This window comes from Labeo rohita, chromosome 4 (genome assembly GCF_022985175.1).
Source record: "Labeo rohita strain BAU-BD-2019 chromosome 4, IGBB_LRoh.1.0, whole genome shotgun sequence".
Lineage (NCBI taxonomy): Eukaryota > Metazoa > Chordata > Actinopteri > Cypriniformes > Cyprinidae > Labeo > Labeo rohita.
In genome coordinates, this window is record NC_066872.1 from 21,478,160 (window position 1) to 21,500,293 (window position 22,134).

General features: G+C 40.0%; 1 protein-coding gene across 7 annotated transcripts in view; it reads left to right on the top strand.

The window, feature by feature from the left end:
- rab3ip (RAB3A interacting protein (rabin3)) overlaps window positions 1-22,134 on the top strand; it is a 49,890-nt gene extending 27,756 nt beyond the window's left edge. For 4 of the 7 annotated variants that reach the window (XM_051107289.1, XM_051107295.1, XM_051107291.1 and 1 more), the window contains 8 exons: window positions 8,854-8,931; window positions 10,438-10,641; window positions 14,617-14,745; window positions 17,612-17,724; window positions 18,409-18,426; window positions 18,687-18,786; window positions 18,871-18,940; window positions 21,616-22,134. In XM_051107289.1, the coding sequence (XP_050963246.1) occupies window positions 8,854-8,931; window positions 10,438-10,641; window positions 14,617-14,745; window positions 17,612-17,724; window positions 18,409-18,426; window positions 18,687-18,786; window positions 18,871-18,940; window positions 21,616-21,698 (795 nt within the window). In that variant the 3' untranslated portion in view covers window positions 21,699-22,134. The remainder of the gene's footprint in view (window positions 1-8,853; window positions 8,932-10,437; window positions 10,642-14,616; window positions 14,746-17,611; window positions 17,725-18,408; window positions 18,427-18,686; window positions 18,787-18,870; window positions 18,941-21,615) is intronic. The other 3 variants (XM_051107292.1, XM_051107294.1, XM_051107293.1) reach the window with 3 other exon arrangements.

The following is a 22,134-nucleotide window of genomic DNA, read 5'->3' on the forward strand; positions in this document are numbered from 1 at the left end:
GGAAGTGCTAAAATGTTTTCAGGATTTTCATCTACAAAAATATGCTATCCCTGCAGCGCTGTATTATACAACCCCATTTCCAGCAAAATGGGATATTTTGTAAAATGCAATAAAAACTAGAATCTGTCAAAGAAAAAAAAAAAGAGAAAAGATTTCTAATGTTTTCACCCACCAACTTAGTTGTAAATATGTATTTTAATGGCTGAAACATACTCAAAAAAAAAAAAAGTTGGGACAGAGGAATGTTTACGTGTGTTACATCACCTTTTATTTTAATTATTATTTTTTTTAATTGCTTTTGAATTGAGGATACTAATTCCTGCAGTTTTGCATGTGAAATTTTATCACTTGATACAAGACTTCACCTCAACAGTCTGTGGTCCTTCTTGTTAAATTTTAATCTTCATGATGCAGACCAGTCAAACACATTCACTCTGTGCCTACAAAAACCATGCTGTTGTTCTGCATGTAAAATGTGACCTGACATTATCTCGCACTACTGACTAGGGACTTCCCAGGAAAAAATGTTTTGATGGCAGCATATGTCTGTACAATCCCAATATATGCCTCAGCTTTAATAGTACCTTCACACATATTCAAGTCGCCCTTGCCTTAGGCACTGATCTACGCTCATACGATGACAGATGTTGGGTTTTGCACCTGTCGCTGATTCACGTGTTCGCCTGCCCATCCAGACCTGATGGGCAATGGTAAACAAACTTGGCTTGCTCTCCTTAAAGGAGAACTCCACTTCCAGAACAATAATTTTCAAATAATTTACTCACCCCCTTGTCATCCAAGATGTTCATGTCTTTCTGTCTTCAGTCATAAAGAAATTATGGTTTTTGAGGAAAACATTTCAGGATTTTTCTTCATATAATGGACTTCAATTGTGCCCCCGATTTTGAACTTTCAAAATGCAGTTTAAATGCAGCTTCAAAAGGCTCTAAATGATCCCAGCCGAGGAAGAAGGGTCTTATCTAGTGAAATGATCTGTCATTTTTTTCGAAAAATAAAAACTCCATCATATTTTCTCCTACAACTTCAGAATCGTCCGACATCATTGTAGCTTTTTGTTTGACTTACTTGCACTTTGTTAGTCTTTGCACGTTCGCTTTGTAAACACTGGGTCTGTTGTTCCGCCTACGTTCGGCATGACCTTTCAACATGATTCAATAGTACGTGAGCTTGCATCCCAGAGCCTGTGGTACATGAGCTTTTGTGCTTAAAAAGTATACAAATTTTTTTTTTTTCGAAAAAAATGACAGATCATTTTGCAAGATAAGACCCTTCTTCCTCGGCTGGGGTCGTTTAGTGCCTTTTGAAGCTGCATTTAAACTACATTTTGGAAGTTCAAAATCTGGGGCACAATTGAAGTCCATTATATGAAGAAAACTCCTGAAATGTTTTTCTCACAAACCATAATTTCTTTACAACTGAAGACAGAAAGACATGAACATCTTGGATGACAAGGGGGTGAGTCAATTATTTGTAAATTGTTGTTCTAGAAGTGGAGTTCTCCTGTAATGGAGGCTCAAACCCGAGGCTCGGCACTGAATTCAACCCCCCATTGCGATATTACCTAGAGGGAGAATAACAGAAACAGAGGAGAAGAAGGGGAGGTGGAGAGATGCCGGAAGAACTGACACTGTAACGGTGCAGTGAGGGCTGCTTATATAGGCTCGTAATGATGATTGACAGGACTGAATGATTAGGCTCCTCCCGAACCTACGTTTGGAACTTCATTAAAAGTCTCGACGGCCTCTGTGTCTTTGGCATAGAGAACTCGATGTCTGTTTTTCCCAAAAACAAGCTGAAATGTGGACTCACCTGACCACAGCACACATTTCCACCATCTTTCGTAGCATGAGCTGGGATCCAAAGAACCTGACAGCATCTCTGCATAGAAATGATGGGTGGCTAAATTATTTGCAATCCTGCATTCAGAAATTTTGTTAACACTTTAGAATAAGATTCATTAACTTCTTAGCTAACATGTACACCATTTATTAATCTTGGTTGATGTTAATTTTAGCGTTTACTAATGCATTATAAAAATTTAAAGTTGTGTTTGTTAACATTAGTTAATGCACTGTGAATTAACATGAACTAACAATGAATTACTGTATTTTTTTATTAAATAACATTAACAAAGATGAATAAATACTGTAATCAGGGTGCTTAAAATGCTTGAAGTACTTGTATTTGACTTTTTGAAATTTAAGGCCTGGAAAACCCTTGAAAATAGCAATATTACTGAAAGGTGATTGAAAAGTGCTTGAATTATTGAAAGACAATGTATCTATGAAATAAGTGTTAATTTTGTCATAACATATATCTTTTCACACAAAATTCATGCAATTCAAAAAGCATACCTTTTTCGCTTATTTCAGTTAATGTGAAAAGAGGAACAGATGAACCAAATCAATTGAGTCTTTTATGCTGGAACCGCTCTGGGGTGTGTTTCCCAAAAGCATCGTTAGCCAACTATGGTTCTGTCGTTACCAACATAGTTCAATGATTCAGTGTTTCCCGAAACCATAGTCCAAACGAACATTCGCAAACAGCGTCACAAACTTACGTGGTTGGAACTACAGCTCTTGACCTGTGGTTAGAAGCATAGTTCATTGTTAGTAAGACATATGGGCTCAATAAATTATGCTCTTGGGCACAATAAGCAAGCTAACATGCAGTACAGTCTATATATTTCACTCGATCTAAATATAAATGCTTTTTAATCTATGTATTTTTAAGCTTCCTCTGTAAGCGCTGTTTTTGAATAGTTTGCATGGTCATAAATGCCCCGGGAACCCCGGAGTATGATGTAAGAGGGAACCCGCTTTGAATCCAACGTCAAATAAAGCGAAATGACAGGGAACAAAAATAGTACATTAGTCATCGGGTGTCATGTTTAATATAGCTGCATTTTAGAGATCTTTAATCAGTTAAATAACATAAGTTATTACTTGGTGACGTCATTAACAACGGCTCTACTTTGTTGAACTAATGTGGTTCAAACGATGCGACCGCGTTCGGAACAGTCATAACTAGCTAGGTAGTTTCCACAACAATGCATCGTACTATGGAGGTTAATCAGCGAGTTACGTCGTTATACGGGAAACGCACCCCTGATTGATTCAAATTTGTGACTTCTATCATTCATTTTTGAAAATTTGAAATTGCTTGTAACAACTTTAAAAAGTTTTCAAGAAAGGTATTTCGAAGTGCTTCAATCGGATCGTGTATCGCGAATCATTAGTTTCAGATCGGGACTTCAATTATGTATCACAAATAATTCGATTTAGATTGGAACTGTCATGATCTGGTCGGTGAGCTGCGGACCGCTCACCACCAGATGTCGCTCTTGCGTTTTGTCACGCACGGACTGCCACACTACACCCCGGACTACACTCCCCATCAGCCATTGCACTTCCTCCTGTCCAATCAGAGACTGTATAAATACCCCGGTCTTCCTGTCACTCCTCGCCGAGTATTGTATTGTTACTATCATTCATACTAAGCGTTTCCCCTTGCCATTCTGTGTTTTGTTTTCTTGTTGTTTGAACTCTCGCCTGTCTTTACGGATTACTCTCTGCCTAGCCCTTCTCTGATTTCGTTCGCCGCTGTATTGACCCTTGCCTGGATTTAGGATTACTCTTGTCTCGTCGTCCATACACCTGCCTGCCGTTGTCTGACCCTGCCTGCCTGACCATGTCTATGTCTAATCCCGTTAATAAAAGTATGCAAATGGATCCGCTCGCCTCACGTCTCTCACTCAACGTTACAGAATACTCGGCCACAAAAGGATCCAGCAGCTTTTCACCCAGACATTCATCAGGTATGGACACTAACAGGATTTTATTCGGACTTAAACAAGGACCACGTACACTTGAACAGCACATAATTGAATTTCTAGCCATTGCAAATCATTCTGACCTCCCGGATTGCATTCTCATTGAAATATTTTGTGATGGTTTAAATGAACTGTTAAAAGCGAGACTGAGACGCGAGGGTCCGCGTTCGTCTCTGGCCGTGTTTTTGGACTTTGCTCTTTTGTGTGAGGGCTCGTCGTTTACTGTGGGGGTCGCGGACGGAGAACGCGACGATGTGGTAATGGCGGCCGCTCACCCCGCTCGCGAGATGGCGGCCGCGCCGGAGCGCGACGCTACGGACACGTTTGCCGCTTGGATCGCTCGTGAAATGGCGGCCGTGTCGGAGCGCGCTCGAGCGATGGCGGCGACGGCGGAACCCGTTCACAAAATGGCGGCGAAAACAGAGCTCCGTCACGTCACAGCTGCCATGCCAGAGCCAAGTCACGCTGCAGCTGTGTTTCCTGAATCTAGTCAAGTTTCTAAGCCAAGTCAGGCTGGAGCTGCGTTTCCTGCACCAAGTCAAGTCAGCGCTGCTCTTTCTAAGGCAAGTGAAATTAAAACTGTGTTTCCTGTGTCAAGTCAAGTCAGAGCTGTTGATACTATGTCAAGTCAAGTTACAGTTGTCGCTTCTGTCTCAAGTCAAATTACAGCCATCAATCCTGAGCCAGAGCCACTGCACAAGATGGCTGCCACGCCAGAGCCACTGCACAAGATGGCTGCCACGCCAGAGCCACTGCACAAGATGGCTGCCACGCCAGAGCCACTGCACAAGATGGCTGCCACGCCAGAGCCACTGCACAAGATGGCTGCCACGCCAGAGCCACTGCACAAGATGGGCGCTACGTCAAAGCCTGCTAACGCCTCGTCAGCCAAGCCACAGCCTGTTCACGTCATGTCTTTTGCACCCGAGTCTGCACCCATCATGGCCGCACTTCCTGAAGCGGTTTCTGAGTCAAGTCACATAACAGCGGCTGTTCCTGAGTCAAGCAAAGTTGCAGCCGTGGTTCTTGAGTCCGGTCACGTCTCTCCTGACATCCCAAGACCACGGCTTATGATGGCCCACGTGCTGGACTCACCCCTAAGGGCCGTATGGGCAGCTAAAGTGGCGCTCCTTCACGTCGCGGCTGCTACCCCAGGGTCAAGTCAAGCTTCCAAGTCCGGTCAAGCAACTGAGTCAGGTCAAAGCACAGCTGCCGTTCTCCTTGAGTCAAGCCAAGATACAGCTGTGCCCCACGAGTCAAGCCATGTTGTTCCTGAGTCAAGCCACGTTACAGCAGATCCCCACAAGCCAAGTGACGTCATCGCTGCTGCTCTTCCCTTAGTGGCAGTGGCCATGTGGTGTGTGTGGGCGGCCCACTGTGCTCCTGAGGACACGCCTGTTCCCAGGTCAGCACCAGAGCTCTCGTCTGATCACAAGCCTGCACCAGAGCTCTCGTCTGATCACAAGCCTGCACCAGAGCTCTCGTCTGATCACAAGCCTGCACCAGAGCTCTCGTCTGATCACAAGCCTGCACCAGAGCTCTCGTCTGATCACAAGCCTGCACCAGAGCTCTCGTCTGATCACAAGCCTGCACCAGAGCTCTCGTCTGATCACAAGCCTGCACCAGAGCTCTCGGCTGATCACAAGCCTGCACCAGAGCTTTCACCTGATCACAAGCCTGCACCAGAGCTCTCACCTGATCACAAGCCTGCTGCAGAGCTCCCATTTGATCACAGGCTTTCTTCAGAGGTTCCGTATGGTCTCAAGTCTGCTTCAGAGGCCTTCCCCGTCGGAGAAGCTGCGCCAATGCCTCCAGAGGTGTCGGCGCCGGCCGTAGAACCTCTACGGAGGGGGCGTTAACCACCAAACTCTCTGCTTCTCCCTTTTTCCTGTCTGCATCCTCTGTCACTGTTCTCCCCAGGTCCCAGTCAATGACGCAGCCTCCTGTTCCGCCCCGGAGGGCTGCTCCGCCTCCTGTTCCGCCCCGGAGGGCTGCTCCGCCTCCTGTTCCGCCCCGGAGGGCTGCTCCGCCTCCTGTTCCGCCCCGGAGGGCTGCTCCGCCTCCTGCTCCGCCCCGGAGGGCTGCTCCGCCTCGGAGGGCTGCTCCGCCTCCTGTTCCGCCCCGGAGGGCTGCTGCGGCTTCTCCCTCTATTCTGTCTGCCTCCTCTGTCCCTGCTCTCCCCAGGTCCCAGAGCGTGATGCAGATTCCTGTTGCGCCCCGCAGGGCTGCTGCGCCTCCTACTCCGCCTCCGGCTCCACCCTGGAGGGCTCTAGTGCCACCTGTTCGGCCTCCGGCTCCGCCCTGGAGGGCTCTAGCGTCGCCTGCCCTGCCTCTGGCTCCACCCTGGAGGGCTCTTGCACTGCCTGCTCAGCCTCCGGCTCCGCCCTGGTGGGCTCTAGCGCCGCCTGTTCCGCCTCAGGCTCCGCCCTGGAGGGCTCCACCGGCTCCGCCCTGGAGGGCTCTAGCGTCGTCTGCTCTGCCTTCGGCTCCGCCCTGGAGGGCTCTAGCACCATCTGCTCCGCCCTGGAGGGCTCCACCGGCTCAGTCCTGGAGGGCTCTTGCATTGCCTGCTCCGCCTCCGGCTCCGCCCTGGAGGGCTCCCGCTCTGCCGGTCCTGCCTCAATCACCGGGTCCTCCGCAGGGGCCTGGCCCTCCAACCCTCACCCTGTCTCGCTCCCTCCCCACCACTCCCATGGACTGTTGTCCTGTTGGAGCGTCTGGAAGCCGCTCTTGGGGGGGGCTATGTCATGATCTGGTCGGTGAGCTGCGGACCGCTCACCACCAGATGTCGCTCTTGCGTTTTGTCACGCACGGACTGCCACACTACACCCCGGACTACACTCCCCATCAGCCATTGCACTTCCTCCTGTCCAATCAGAGACTGTATAAATACCCCGGTCTTCCTGTCACTCCTCGCCGAGTATTGTATTGTTACTATCATTCATACTAAGCGTTTCCCCTTGCCATTCTGTGTTTTGTTTTCTTGTTGTTTGAACTCTCGCCTGTCTTTACGGATTACTCTCTGCCTAGCCCTTCTCTGATTTCGTTCGCCGCTGTATTGACCCTTGCCTGGATTTAGGATTACTCTTGTCTCGTCGTCCATACACCTGCCTGCCGTTGTCTGACCCTGCCTGCCTGACCATGTCTATGTCTAATCCCGTTAATAAAAGTATGCAAATGGATCCGCTCGCCTCACGTCTCTCACTCAACGTTACAGGAACTTTGTGCATCGCAAATCATTTGTTTCAGATCGGGATTTCAAATCACGCAACGCAAATCATTTGATTTAGATTGGAACTTCGCATATCACAAATCATTTAATTCAGGTCGGTACTTTGGAGCGCGTATCCCAAATCATTTGATTTAGATCGGACCAGCTTCGTGAATCATTTAGAGAATTGAATGATTCAAATCAAATGAATGGATCATGAATCATTTGATTTAGATCAGAACTTTGGAGCAGGTTTGCTAATGTTTAGCTTTAGATCGAAACTTCGGATTGCGAATCATTTGATTTGGTTCAAAACTTCAGAGTGAGGATCGCAAATAATTTGATTTAGATCAGAACTTCGGAGCGGGTTGCAAATCTTTTGCTATAGATTGGAACTTCGGAGCGCAAAGCATGAATCATTTCACTTTATTTTTGCCATTTTTTGATTAGTGTATTTTTATCTATTTTACTTTTTTTAGAATTTGAAATGAAAGACATTGTTCGATAAGTGAGATCTCTGACTGAAGTCCTTTAAAAAAAAAAAAAAGAGTACTTGAAAAGTCCTTGAAAGTCCTGGAATTTCATTTTACAGTATCTGTACAAACGCTGTGTAATTAATGTATTGTTCATTGTTCATTCATGTTAGTTAATATATTAATATTAATATATTCTTTGTAGTTTTGTCGGGTAAATGAAGGTTAAAGAGGATTAACAAATCACAGATTCTTGTTTTTATTGCAGTTTGCAAAATGTCCTAGAGATTTTATAAATCTAAACAGAACTAGCATGTAGGCACACCTGGAATATTTCCAAATCAATTGGTATCACATCAAGATCAGAATCAAGTTTAATTGAAAACATGTGAATCAGAAACATATCAAATTGAGAAACCTGTGTCAATACTCAAGTTATCAAGTAATAAATTTAAAATGCATTTATTTTATACTAAGTATAGTTCAAGTCTATTTACATATTTACTGCCATATCGCTCGAGACTTACTGATATAAAAATTATAATTAAACTTTATTTGGAGTGCTACTTTTGCACAATGCACATTTCATAAAGTTTTAATGTGTCACTAATGATGTTGATTGTATGGTCTTTAAATAATATAATTTTAAGTGTACCTGAAGTACACTTGCAATACTTTCACTTTAGCACAATCAGATGTAGTTAAGTATATCTTTAGTTGGACTGCAGAACTACTTCCACACAGTTAAAGTGCATTAAGTACAAAATTAGTCGTTCCAATTTAGCAGACTTTAAATATACCCGTTTAGTATACTAAGTACAACTGCAGGGTATTTTTAAGTACATAATTTGTAAATGTATTTGTAGTATACTTAGCATTAAATAAATGAAATTTAAATACATTTATCCATCCTTATTTCTACATTTATTAACCAAACAAGTGTCTAGTTCTAAATGAAGTTTCAACTAAAGTTTCTCTTGACTGTTTGAACAACTTCAGCGTATGGCATACGTAATGTTGATCTGCACAATATATGAATCCACATGTGCTGAGTGTTTAGGTAACCTGCTCTGACGTGTCATTTCCCCTTCTCTGTTATGCATTTCATACTTTCCTCATATTTTTTTTTCCTTTTTCGTGTCTTTCTTTTGTGTTTTCCCTCATTTGTTTTTGTTAGTCCAAGTCGTCTCGTAGCGCTGCTCTGCGAGATGCCTTTAGTCTGGTTTGGTCTGGTGTGGTAGAGGTGTTTCTTGGTGTGGGTTGTTCTCAGATGAGTTTGTGTGTAATGTGGATCTGATCTTTGACATTCTCAACAGGAAGCTCATAAGATGGTACACGAAGCAAACCTGAAGCAAGCCACTGCGGAAAAACAACTAAAGGAGGCACTGGGAAAAGTGAGTTATGCTGACATTACTGTTTTGTTAGGGTTAGGGTTAAATGCCAAGACAAAACTTTCTACACGATTACAAATGAACTAGCTAAATGAGAGAATACATTAAACCTCTGAGAAGAAACAAAGCCAGTTAACTAAACCAAACAACTAACTGAACCATTAATTTTTGTTAATGTCACCAAGACAAAAGACTAAACCTGAACTGAAGTGATCGATTAATAACTTCTTATGGGCTACATTTGCTAACAGCTTGCACCAGTGAAAACCCTCTTTTAAAAAACAAACAAACAAACAAACAAAATGAATGCCAGGATTGCATATTCTTAATTTATGGGAGGAGAGTATCTAAATTAATCGTGTAACATTGTTTACAAAGGTTTGCAGTAGTATATACTGGTATTTACACCTAAAAGTTATTTAACACCTAAAAAAGCATGTCCTAACCCATTTTGCACTCTTTTCAGAGGTGTTGCTATACCCTTTTTAATGGAGCACAAGCACCAGTAAAATACTGTTATGCCCCAGTAAAATATTACTGATAGATCCTTATATGTCAATGAAGATCACTTTTTTTTCCTGATAATATGTGAACTTGGACCACAAAACCAGTCATAAGGGTAAAAAATTTGAAACTGAGATTTATCATTTACATATACATTTATACATCTAAAGGCTGAATAAATAAACTTTCCATTGATGTGTGGTTTGTTAGGATAGGAAAGTATTTGGTCGAGATACAGCTATTTGAAAACCTAGAATATAAAAGTTGCAAAAAAACAAGTTGTCCAAATGAAGTTCTTGGCAATGCATATTACTAATCAAAAATTAAGTTTTAATATATTTATGGTAGGAAATTTTCAAAAAACTTGCATGGAACATGATCTTTACTTAATACCCTAATGATTTTTGGCATAAAAGAAAAATCTATCATTTTGACCCATACAATGTATATTTGACTATTGCTACAAATTTACCCGCACTACTTAAGACTGGTTTTGAAATGTTTTACTTTACATGTAATGAACCTAGAATTTATGAAAGTTTCAGTTTTTTAAAAGTTACAAACAAAAAATGAACTTTTTTTTTGAGATGCACCTGTAGTTATTGTTGCTGTAAATTTAACACCAGAATCTTGTATTTGCTACATTATTCATATAGTAATGTTCATTTCATGTCCAATCAGTGCAAAATCCACGTAACATTAGGAAGCACATGAGTTTGAAATAAACAATATGTTGAATATGACTGGATGAACCGTTTGTAAAACCCATATATACCCATCTGCCCACTGGGACTTTTTGTACATGGTTCAAAATAAACTGCCATCATTTGCCAAATGAGACTAAAATGACTAAATTAACTTTCATGTGTTATGTGAGGAAGGTATGAGTTAAGAACATAGAAACTAAAGAAAAGAAACTAAAATCAGTTTTTCACTTTTTATAAATACCTGAAATGAAAGCCCTGATAAGTTTGAAATCTCACAAGTCTTTTTCCTTGGATTCAGATCGATGTTCTGCAGGCCGAAGTGGCTGCTTTGAAGACTCTGGTCCTGTCAACCTCTCCCACGTCCCCCTGTAAGGAAATGCCCCCTGGACCCAAAGCCCCCTTTAAGAAAGGCCACGCTCGCAACAAGAGCACGAGCAGTGCCATGTTGGGCAGCCATCAGGAGGTCGCAGTGACGCAGCCCATTGTACGTGAGTGTAAAGAGGTTTGTATCTGGTGGTGAACGTCCGTGTGTGTAGCATCACTCCCACACCTAAATTGTCCATATACCCCTGGGGTTTGTTCCATGTCAGCCACTTACATCTTATCAATCATAAGAGCATCTATTTCATCTGAAGAGTTCACAAGTAAGTTAAACCCTCTCCTTTCTGACTACACATTAAACTGAGTATACTGTCCAGATATGGCACATTTAAAAACCAAAAGTTTTCTAATACAATAAGGAGTATCAGCAAGCATGGTTGTGCTTCTGTTTGTCATATTTGATGTGCTCTATGCATGTTCATTGATGAATGTTTATGTTTGTAGTGAATTTGTATTTGCCAACCTAGGGAGGTGAAATAGTGTAGAGATGGGTACTCATGTCACTGACGACATTATGATTCTTGGATCACGTGTCACTTAATGTGTGTTTATGAGTACATCACAGAAGAAAGATTGCTTGGATATGTAACTTGTAGAACCTCTTACTGTATTATCAACACAAGTAAGACACAAGTGTAATAAATACATAAGTGATAGTTACGAGCAGTCTGGTGGCGGCAGTGTTGCCAAGTCTGCGATTTTCCTGCGGAATCGGGCTACTTTAACACTGTTGCCGCGGGTTGCTTTTAATTTCCGCGGGTTGAAGCGACCCCAATAACCCCATATTTAGCCCCTGAAATACGAATTTACCAAGGGAACCCTGACAAAAAATGTGTATTTTTCTCCCTGGATTTTTAATGGGGGACCCCCCTCGACACGCAATTGTACTAGTTTTGGGCTAGTTTTGAGCAGCTATTGAGTGGGTTTTGTTGTAAAAACCTGGCAACCCTGGGTGGCGGTGAGTTCATTTACTGATTGTGCTGATAACAATGCAGTGGGCAAGGGAGCAGGAAACCATTTTAACAGCCTTGAACACAAAACGTTGTAGGATACTGATCTCCTGGAGCACCAGAGGGTCCTAAGATCTGGAACAAACAGATGCAGAAGGTCCTTAGCCTGAAACACACAAGCAGAAGTAACTTGAAGTGAAGGTTTGCTCACCAGAACTTAACGTTGTTGCACTGCCTCACCAGAACTTAACCTTGTTGTCTGGATGTCTTCTGCCTCTCTGAGCTGGAGATGCAGAACTTGGTCAATCTGCTTAGTCTCTCTAGGATGGAGACTCAGGGCATGCTGCATCTGTTGTTGTCTCGCTGGACGAAGATTCTGAATTCTGAAGATTCTTTCCATACAGGCTGGAGGCTCAGAACTTGGTTGTATCTGTTGCTGCCTTAACAGCTGGAGATTCAAGACTTGGTATCAGTTATTACCTATTCCCTAATGGACCAGAACATTGGTGATCTGTTAGTGTCTCTCTGTACTGGAGAACAGTGTATCTGCTATTGTCTCACCCTTGCAGGTCGGAGACTCAGAAAGCATATATCTGCTGTCAGAACGGTGGTGATTTCTGTCTGTTCCCATTCGGGACTCATACTCAGAACAAGGAGTGTCTTTTGGATGGGTACCTTAATCTCTTTATGATGAGGAGATTGTAATTAGGCATTTCTCCATTTCCATGCTGTGACTGGCTGTTTCCATCAGAGCTGGGGGCACAGTGTGGCCCACCCTTCTTTGCACTACAAATTGCTGTCACTGAGAATACTTATTTCTCTGAATAAGTATAAGATCTGTGTGTTGTAGTGTGCATCAGTTTTAAGGTTTGAAAACATGGTTAGAAATGGATTTGGATAAATCTTTGTGATCTCACTTCATTTTATCCACTGGATTTTTATGGTGGTCACAAGTCAAAACCTTAGGTATCAGTCTCTAGGTGAATGAGAAGTCCTTTTCTTCCCAGGTTTGGTACCCGAGGTTGTTTTCTTGCCCTTTAAGAAGTATCTCGTTGTTGTCCTAACATCTTTATCTGATGCCGTTGGACAGTTTACTTATGTTAGTCTACCAAGATCCAATCAAAATGTAACAAACCTTTGCCCACTATTGTGGTCAAAAGAGGCGCCCCACCATAAACTGGGCCCTGGAATATCTATATGTCTTCTATATGTTAATAAAAACCTAATAAATACATTTTCTTCAGAAGACATAGATTAAACCACTTGATTCATGTGGATTACTTTTAGAATGTTTTAGTTTTGATCTAACAGACTTTCAATGAAATGGCAGAAATCTCTTAACTAAGAAATGTCTTACTGGTTTGGAACTACTTGAGGGTGGTTAAACGATGACAATCCAATTAAAAAACAATGATTAGACTTTAAACTGAATTCTGTATCTAACTGGAAACAAATAAAGGGAGACCAACACTGACTACCCAGTAAGATACCTAGTGGAGGCTAACTGAAGATGATTCAGTGATGCATGTAAAGCCAAAAATACAAAGAACTGCAATAATCTAAGCCTCACCCAAAAATTTAAATTCTGTCAATAATTACTTTCATGTTGTTTGAAACCTGTAAGATCTTTGTTCTTCTTTGGAACACAAATAAAGACATTTTAGAAATCCGAGAACTCTTGTACCCTCCATAGACAGCAACGGTCCTACCACTTTCAAAGAGAAGCCACAGCCCTGCAGAGTTTAGTTCCAGCCATAATTAAACACACCTGATCCAACTAATCACGTCCTTCAGGCTTATTTGAAAACTACATGGCTTGAGTGTTGGAGCAGGGTTGGAACCAAACTCTGCAGGACACAAAAGTTTTTATTTTTTGCATTTTCCCACAGTTGAAAAAAGCAGAAGCTTTTAGTCATTCCAGTAGCTTATAAAATAGTTCTGAATGAAAGACCACTCCAAGATTCCTTGCTTGATTATGTAATTTAGAAATAAGGGCACCTAGATTATTAGTTAAATTTTTGGTTGAACTTATAGGGCACTACTACTTTAATTTTAGCTTCATTAAGTTTTACAGCTTTACAGAATTTTTCAGCTGTTCATCTATTGATGCCACTCTGATAATCCAGCAAGGAGGTTAATGCAAAACTATCATTGGCCTTCTAAGGAAAATAAAACTGTCATCATCATAATAACAGTGATAAGTAACATTGCATTTTTGGACAGATAGGACCTAGTTGCAACATGTATAGGAAAAACAAGATGGGACCTGAAATGGAGCCTTGAGGAACCCCACAAACACTGTAGAAGCAGAAGAAGAAGAGTCATTTCCAAATTCCACAGAAAAACTTCTGTCCCTCAAATAGGAAGAAAACTATTTAATGGCACTGCCCTATTTCCCTGCCCAGAGAAATTAAATGGTATAAATAAAATCTGTCTGTTGTGTCAATTGCTTGTGAGGTCAAAGAGAACTAGAACAACTCATTTCCCTGAATTGACAGAGAGCAACAGGTCATTAGATATTTTGAGGTGGACAGATCTGAAATCTGATCTAAGTTAAAATTTCAGTTTTTGTATAGTTACTTTCACAATACATATTGTTTTTAAGTTGCAGTACACAAAATCATAAAGGTGGTGCTTGTAATATCCTAATATCAGTATGACTTCTTGTGTTTAGCAAATTAGAGTTGATTAGAGACATACTTTATATCTAACTTTATATCAACCGCTGGATGATAATGTAGGCACATTTTTCTATTATATAAATAATCAAGCAGTTGAGATTTTCTTTATAGCATATATAGCTTTACCCACGTATACTGGAAGTATACAAATAAAGTTGACTATATGCATGAATGCAAGCTTGCTTATTTCGCTCAAGAGCATGATCTATTTAACTCATACTAACCAGAAACTTCCACACAACTTTCCTATAACGCACCCCTGCATGGCTTACTTTTGTTTTCCATATAATGAAAGCGAACCATGACTGAAGCCACACAGTATGCAACAGCAATGTGAGGAGCAGTCTGAAACTTTATGAAAATTCACTGACCGTCTTCCCGTCATCTAGTGTTCTGAAATGGACTTTAAAAGTTGAGTTATTATTGTGGATATTAAATAAAATGTGTGTGTTTGGTGTTTGTTAGGTGGATTCATTGCTCTTCAACGAGTTCAAAGTGTGGAAAGAGGAGCCGACCCTGGAGAGAAGCTGCTCCTTCCTCGAGCGCATTTACAGAGAAGACATCTACCCATGTCTAACATTTTCTAAGAGTGAGGTATGCTGCTGTTGCTGTCATCCCTCGGTAGAACTAATGACCACCTCCTTCTACTTTATTTTATAGACATTAGTTTCTGTAAATGATTAGCTCTAATGATTAGCTCAGCTAATAACCAAGAACTCTAGCTGCTCTCTGCTGGCTGAATCCACTCATGAATTGATAAAAACATGAATCTCAACTATGTGAAACTGTACTTTACAAAGCTACACGATGCAGTCAAGCTTCCTAATTAAAAAAGTGGTGCACTACACTGCATGTAGTGAAAAGCTGATAACTGCACTTTCGAACAGCTTTGATCTAGCACAAAACATTGAGCATATAATTTATGGTGGCAGAATCAGACATATATTTATACACATACACAAGATGTACAGGTTGACCAACAGAAAAAAATGTCATTTTTAAGGCATATACCCCTGGTTTTACAGACAAAGCTTAAGGCTAATCCCAGACTAAAATGTAAGTCTGAGCTGTTTCAAATGAAAGAAACTTGAAAAGACTAATCTTAAATTATATCATTGCCTTTGTTTTGTCTCAAGATGCACACCAGTAATGTTTTTTTCTAAGGCACATTTATGAAAAATTACTTAAATGTCCTAATTGAACTATGGCTTAATCCTGGCTTAGTCTAAGCCCTGTCTATGAAACTGGGACATAGACTTTAAAAAAAAAGACTTTTAAATAAACAGAGGTGCATGCATTTTGTGGAAGAACATTGTAGCCAGAGCTACTTCTCTCTGTTAAAGGGGTCATCGGATGCTAAGTTCACTTTTACATGCTGTTTAAACATTAATGTGTGTTGGCAGTATATGTACAAATCTACCCTATAATGATAAAAATCCATGCAGTGGTTTTTAATTAACCTGTAAAAATAATATCCCCTTTTGATTGAGGTGTTGTGTTGCTGGATGTAATAATGAACGTAGTGGTTGTCATTTACTCCCGACACCTGAGCTGCTGAAGATGCAGTGGATTAGGATTGTTTGTGAATGAAATGCGCCTCCCGATCTACATATATCCGTCTATGTTCGTGCAAATCATTTGTGATCCAGCTTCACTTACAGCAGAAGTGAGTATAAGGGTTTTTTTATGAGCCTTTGGGATCGCCTTTCCTAATAATGTGCTAGTTAGCAAGTTTAGCGGCTAAATGTGGCTAAAGTACACATGCTCATCACTCCACAGAGAGAAGAGAGGGGCAGGGCGAGCAGAGCACATTTGCATTTAAAGCAGCCTCGACCAGAATGGGATGATTTTTGCAGAGCTGATTTTGGCTTGTTAAAAAGGGTGTTGTTTTACACAACCATTGAGAATTTTTAACTAAAGTATATTATAGCCTTTTCATTAAGACCCTAAAGAATCATATCAACTTGTGGAAAATGGGCATCCGATGACCCCTTTAATGTCTGTGATAAGCTACACAGGTACTGGGCTACTGGGCTACTAGGCTAAATGTAAATACTTATTATAGGTGTACTGTAGTAATTCAGGATAAGCCAAAACCACAGTTTGGAAAATGGATTTGTGTATTCACTTATCATACAAATTTTGTAAATTATGAACTGCAGCTTTAAGTAAAATGTCCTACTTTTAACAAGTGCTTTTAACTTTTTTTTAACCTTTATCCGAGGTTCCAGGGTCTTACAGGAATACAGGAATTGCAGTTTATTTTTCCAATTTCTCTTTTTTTGCTGATGAGGATTTACACTATATTTGCACATTGCACATTTTAGCAAAGAAGCCTGAAAGACTTTCTTGACTGTTGTCATAAGATTACTGATCTTTTTATTTTTCCTTTTTTTTTCTTTATTATAAAAAAAAAAAAGTGTAGACCTGTGCTTTGTTGTGAATGTCCCAATTGGGGTACAGGATGTGGAAATTTTAGTTAAATCTTCATTATATATTTTGGTTGCATTTGTGTGTTAACAAAAATGTAACTTGTTGTGTAAAATAGGTACATAATATCTCAATATCGATATATTGAGCGATAAACTGTAAATTTTGTAAATTTTGTCATAGAATTTTCGAGGTATTGGCAAATATGACATATATAATATTATATTGTATTGTGATGAACCATTTAATTTACACCTCTAATACTGACTACAGCGGCATGTAAACAATCCATATGACATGCCCTTTCTGAGATTGAAGTTCCGAGGTGTACAATTTGTCCTAAATCGACAGCTTTTGTCATTCTGACACTAAACACACGAAGCTGGCTCTCAGGTGGTATATATACTGCTCTGTGAACTGTGGCACCATGCCAGACGCACTCATTGCCCTAGGCTAGGGATGGTCATAATGTAATGGCTCATCAGTTTATGTAGATTATATGGCATAATAATTTTTATCGCCTTTCTTTAAAGACAGTGTGTTTTGATAGTGTGAGAAAAATCCAAAACCAAAACCAAAATTTCATCTTACATTTTTTTTTTAAACTTCACAGGTAAGCTTGTGGCATATATTGTTGAATAGAACAGTAGAATACAAAAACCATGTTTATTTAAGTTGTAAACAAAGAAATTGGTATAAAAAACTGTACCAACACACGTAATTGTTTTATTTATTTATTTTTTTGTTTATTGTGGTGTTTGAACATACATTTTTTATTTACTTTTTTTTTTTAAAGTGAGTCTTTTTGGACTTTTGATAAAAACCTTTTGGTGGGATAAGGGATAAACTTGTGGGTAATGATTAAAATGAACCAGTAGTTCTTTTTTAAACCAGTAAAATGACTCATTCAAACTTCTGACTAAGTAAACTGAATCAGGCTTCCAAATGCTTTTTGAAAGAGAGTGGGCAGTTTAGGACATTTCTTTAAATGTGTGTTTTGATTTGTGCGTGGCTTATTTGTGATCCATAGCTCGGTTCGGCAATCCTGGAGGCGGTGGAACAGAACACACTGAGCGTGGAGCCGGTGGGATTCCAGCCGCTGCCGGTGGTCAAAGCATCTGCTGTTGAGTGTGGAGGACCCAAGTGAGTATGGCTGAATTCACAGTCTTTTGCAATAAGGTCTGTGTCAAGGCCCATCATTTGTGAAGAAAGTATTTTTATAAATCTGCAGCACTCCTAATATGAATAAAGTATGAGCGTCCTGCAAAATCGCCTGACAGTGCTATCAAATGTAATTCATAATCAGATCAATAATTGCCTTTATTTGTAATTTTTAAATAATCATTGTGGTTGTCAGACATTTAGCCTCTTTTTAAAAAAGGAAAAAATAAGAGTATTTTTAATTTTAATCATTTTTGATGTAGTACTGTCCTAAAGATACTGCAGAACAAATATTGATGTATATTCAATTCATCTAAGACTAATGCTCCAGGAGGAAAAAAATGATTTTATACTGTAATTCAGTTAAATTGTTAAAAAATGATAAAGTATACAAATGTAAAATATATACGCTTTCCCTTATACATTCATTCATATTTAGCCAAAAAATGTTTTTATTAGATGTGTATCTTAAGTTTGACCCATTCATAAATAATCTTATTCCTGTAATGTCGCTGTGTATTTTTATTCCGCCATTTTTAAAAGCACTGTGTGGATCATGTGTACTGAACAGCCTGTCAGCATGACTTTCTTTCGTCATTCTTTCTTTCTTTATTTGTGTCCTTTTGTTAATTTTGTTCTTGTTCCAATGGGCTCTTCCTGTGGCAGGATGGCACAGACTCTCGTGTAAGTGAATCGTGATCGGACCCTCAGTCCTCCTGATCTGACCCGTGCCGCCCTGCCTCCCAATCCCTGTCTTGATTTCCCTAGTTGTCTGTGTTTCAGGGAGTTCATATCTCAGTCCATATCTATTTATGTCTGCTTCATTTTCATTATTCACCAAAGTGTTTGCAATAGTTTACAGTCCTAAATCGCTTCTCAGATGTCCATCAGGTTTGTATTAAAATGTATTTCTAAAAACTTTTGATTTCTTTCCCGCTGTACAGGAAATGTGCCCTGTGTGGTCAAACCAAAACTTGCAAGCACAGAATCAAGTTTGGCGACTCCAGCAACTATTATTACGTATCCCCGTTTTGCCGTTATCGGGTGAGTGTTGCATTATTTTTATAAATATATATTTGTAGTAGTGAAGTTTGTATAAATGTCACTTTTATTCTCTACCTACCTCAGATCACATCTGTCTGCAACTTCTTTACCTACATTCGCTACATCCTCCAAGGACTTGTCAAACAACAAGATGGTAAGCTAATAATTCATCTCTCTTTTAAAATCAGATTTACTAAATAGGGCAAATTAGTGTTAGAACGCAATTCCATAAAAGCACCGATGGGAGCGAAAAATTCTGTGTGTGATTTACTTACAATGCGCACATTAAAGAACATAGATGCAGCCAGATCGTTTCCATAATGACCAGCGCAATCTACCAAGAGCTGCGCAAATTACCGCCTGCTTTAGGACATGCTTTTTGGGTGAAATAATGCCGCAAATACCAGTTATTTGACGAGCACAAACTTTAGTAAACCACGTTGCATGATTCATTTTAATACTTTCCTCCCATAAATTTTGGGCCATAAACAGGGCAAATTAGCGCAAGAGCACAATTCCAAAACACAGCACCGAAGGAGAAATTTCTGTGGGTGATTTACTAACAATGCGCAAATTAAAGAACACAGACGCAACATCTCATTTACATATCGACCAACCCAGTATATGTATATGTTGAAAAGAACCAGAGGCCAAAAAATGAAGGTTTGCTAGAAGTTTTGATAGACCTGGTATTGCGTGACCTTGTATACGAGGGTTCCAAGTCGTCTTTTACTCCCTGAAGCAAATGAAAAATAACATCGATTGGCAAACGAAATGTTCGGATAATGTGTTCTTCTGGCATTCCAAAAAAATTCCTCCTACCACAAGCTCTATGTTCTCTGCGGTGCCTCCTTCTAGCAACAATAATTGCAGCCATTTCAAGCACAAAATAGTTTAAAACATGCTTTTTTGGGGTGTTAATGGTGCATCATTTTGGTCAAGGCTGCTTTAAATGCAAATGAGCTCTGCTCGCCCCGCCCCTCTCTTTTCTCTGTAGAAACGAGTCTGTTTACTTTAGCTGCATTTAGCCATGTTTAGCCGCTAAACTTGCTAACTAGCACATTGTTAGGAAAGGCGATCACAAAGATTCATAAAAAAACCCCTTATACTCACATCTGCTGTAAGTGAAGCTGGATCATGAATGATTTGTGCGAACATAGGATATATGTAGATCAGGAGGTGCATTCCCTTCACAAACCCCTTTAGCGGCTCAGATGTCGGGAGTAAATGACAACCACTACCTTCATTATTACATCCAGCAACACAACACCTCAATCGCTCAATCGGAGATATTCTTGTCTAACTTACATCCCTGCTCCGGCATCGAAACAAAGAGGGTGGACTGTTACAGCTGATCTGAGGTAAAACGCTCATGTCAATCAATTATTGTGGGAGCGGCCTCTGTCGGTGTGATGCAGCAACGACAGGCATCTGAGAATGGCTTGGTTTGAAAAAGGGAATATAATTTTTACAGATTAAAACCACTGCATGGATTTTTATTATTATAGGGTAGATTTGTACATACACTGCCAACACACATTAATGTTCAAACAACATGTAAAAGTGAACTTAGCATCCGATGACCCCTTTAAAAAGGGATTTTTAAAAAACGGAATATCTCCCTTTGGAATGGACTTTGAGATTTGTAACTTTGTAGATCTTTTTTTATGCCCAAACATACATACCACACACTGACTAAAATTCAAAAAATGAAAAAGCATAATAGGACCCCTTTAATAATGTTCTCCACATGGGTTTAATATGGTTCATATAAGTTTCAGTTTTAGTTTTAATTTAAAAAAAAAAAAGATTTATGGTGTTACAGTATCAAACCACTGTGTATTGAACCGAATATGTATAACAAAGTGTTTCTATAGATGCTTTATTCAAAATTCAATTACCTAATTAAATATTTTCTGCTTCTGTTAAAAAAAAACTTTTTTTGCTTATTCAGCAAGATTATGTTCCTTCGGCAAATATATGTTCCTTTGTCACTCTCTGTGTCACCGAACTACACTGTGCTGCTAGCGTATTTACAGCTGGTATCTACAAAGGCTCTTCGACATTTGGTGAAATGTGCAAGTAACAGAATTTCAGCCTGGCTGAATACATTAAGAGGCATAACTTGCTCCCTGTACTATTAAAATACTAGAAAAATAGAAGACTACTTTTAACCAGTTTTCATCTTGTAAGTGTACACCATTCAGGTGACTCTTCACAAAAAGTTTGTTTCTTAACATGCAACACTTTTTAAATTAGAACCAAAAAGGAACATAAAATCAAGTACTTGAGTAAAAAGATCTGTGTAAATGTGTGGTGACAATATGAAAACAGTAACAAAAATACAAACAGTTATAGTTATATATAACTTGAAACCGCTATAGGAGAGACTCATTCTGAAGAACTGAAGAACAGTTGGAGGATCAGTGCAGTTAGCAAAATGATCATTCTTTGCAATTTGTAAACTGATTCAATAGGTTCATTGAAAGTAATCAGCTCATTCATGAATTGGATATTGCTGTCACCCTGAATAGTGTTGATTTCTTCAGTTTGACATAACAAAGAGCAACATGTTGTGAAATATAGTCAATTTAAACAGTTACAAATAAACGAAAGTAAAAGTTCTCCAAAATGAAAGAGACTCAAAATTAACCTAGGTCATTTAATACTCAAAATGACCTAAATTAACAAAGTAAAAATACTTACTGACTGTTCGCCACTTCATAAAACAGGATTTGTTAATATGACAACAGTGGTAAATGTAAAAATGTGGAAGTTTGTTTTTCTGAAAGTTTACTTCTAACGTACATGGTGCTGTGTTTTACCAAGCAGAGCAGATGTTCTGGGAGGTCATGCAGCTACGAAAGGAGATGTCCAACGCCAAGCTTGGGTACTACAAAGATGAACTGTGAACAGAGCCATCCAGTCAGTCACTGGGAACGCCATCGTCTTAACCCGGCCGCTCCTTGACGTGATGATGTTTACCGGTCCTGTCAGAGTGGCTTCCCAGGGACCACCACACCTCATTATATTTATTAAAAACAAAGGAGAAGAAGACACTAAAGCATGAACTGTAGCTGGAGGTTGCGTTCTCTCTGAAGAATCTGTACAATGAAGGATGAAACACTCAAATAAACGCGTCTCAACATCTCTTAGATTGATATGTTCAGTGCTGTAGCTAGCTGTGTGCTGTTGTGCTGTTGTGTTTCTATATCTGGAATGTTTTGTGTGTATCCTCATGGACCACTTTGTGTATTTCCTCATGAGTCTCATCTAGCCTCCCTCATTTTGATTTTAGTGCCTTTCTGGAAGCCTGAATAAAGTTGTGCACCTCCAGAGGAGAATAAA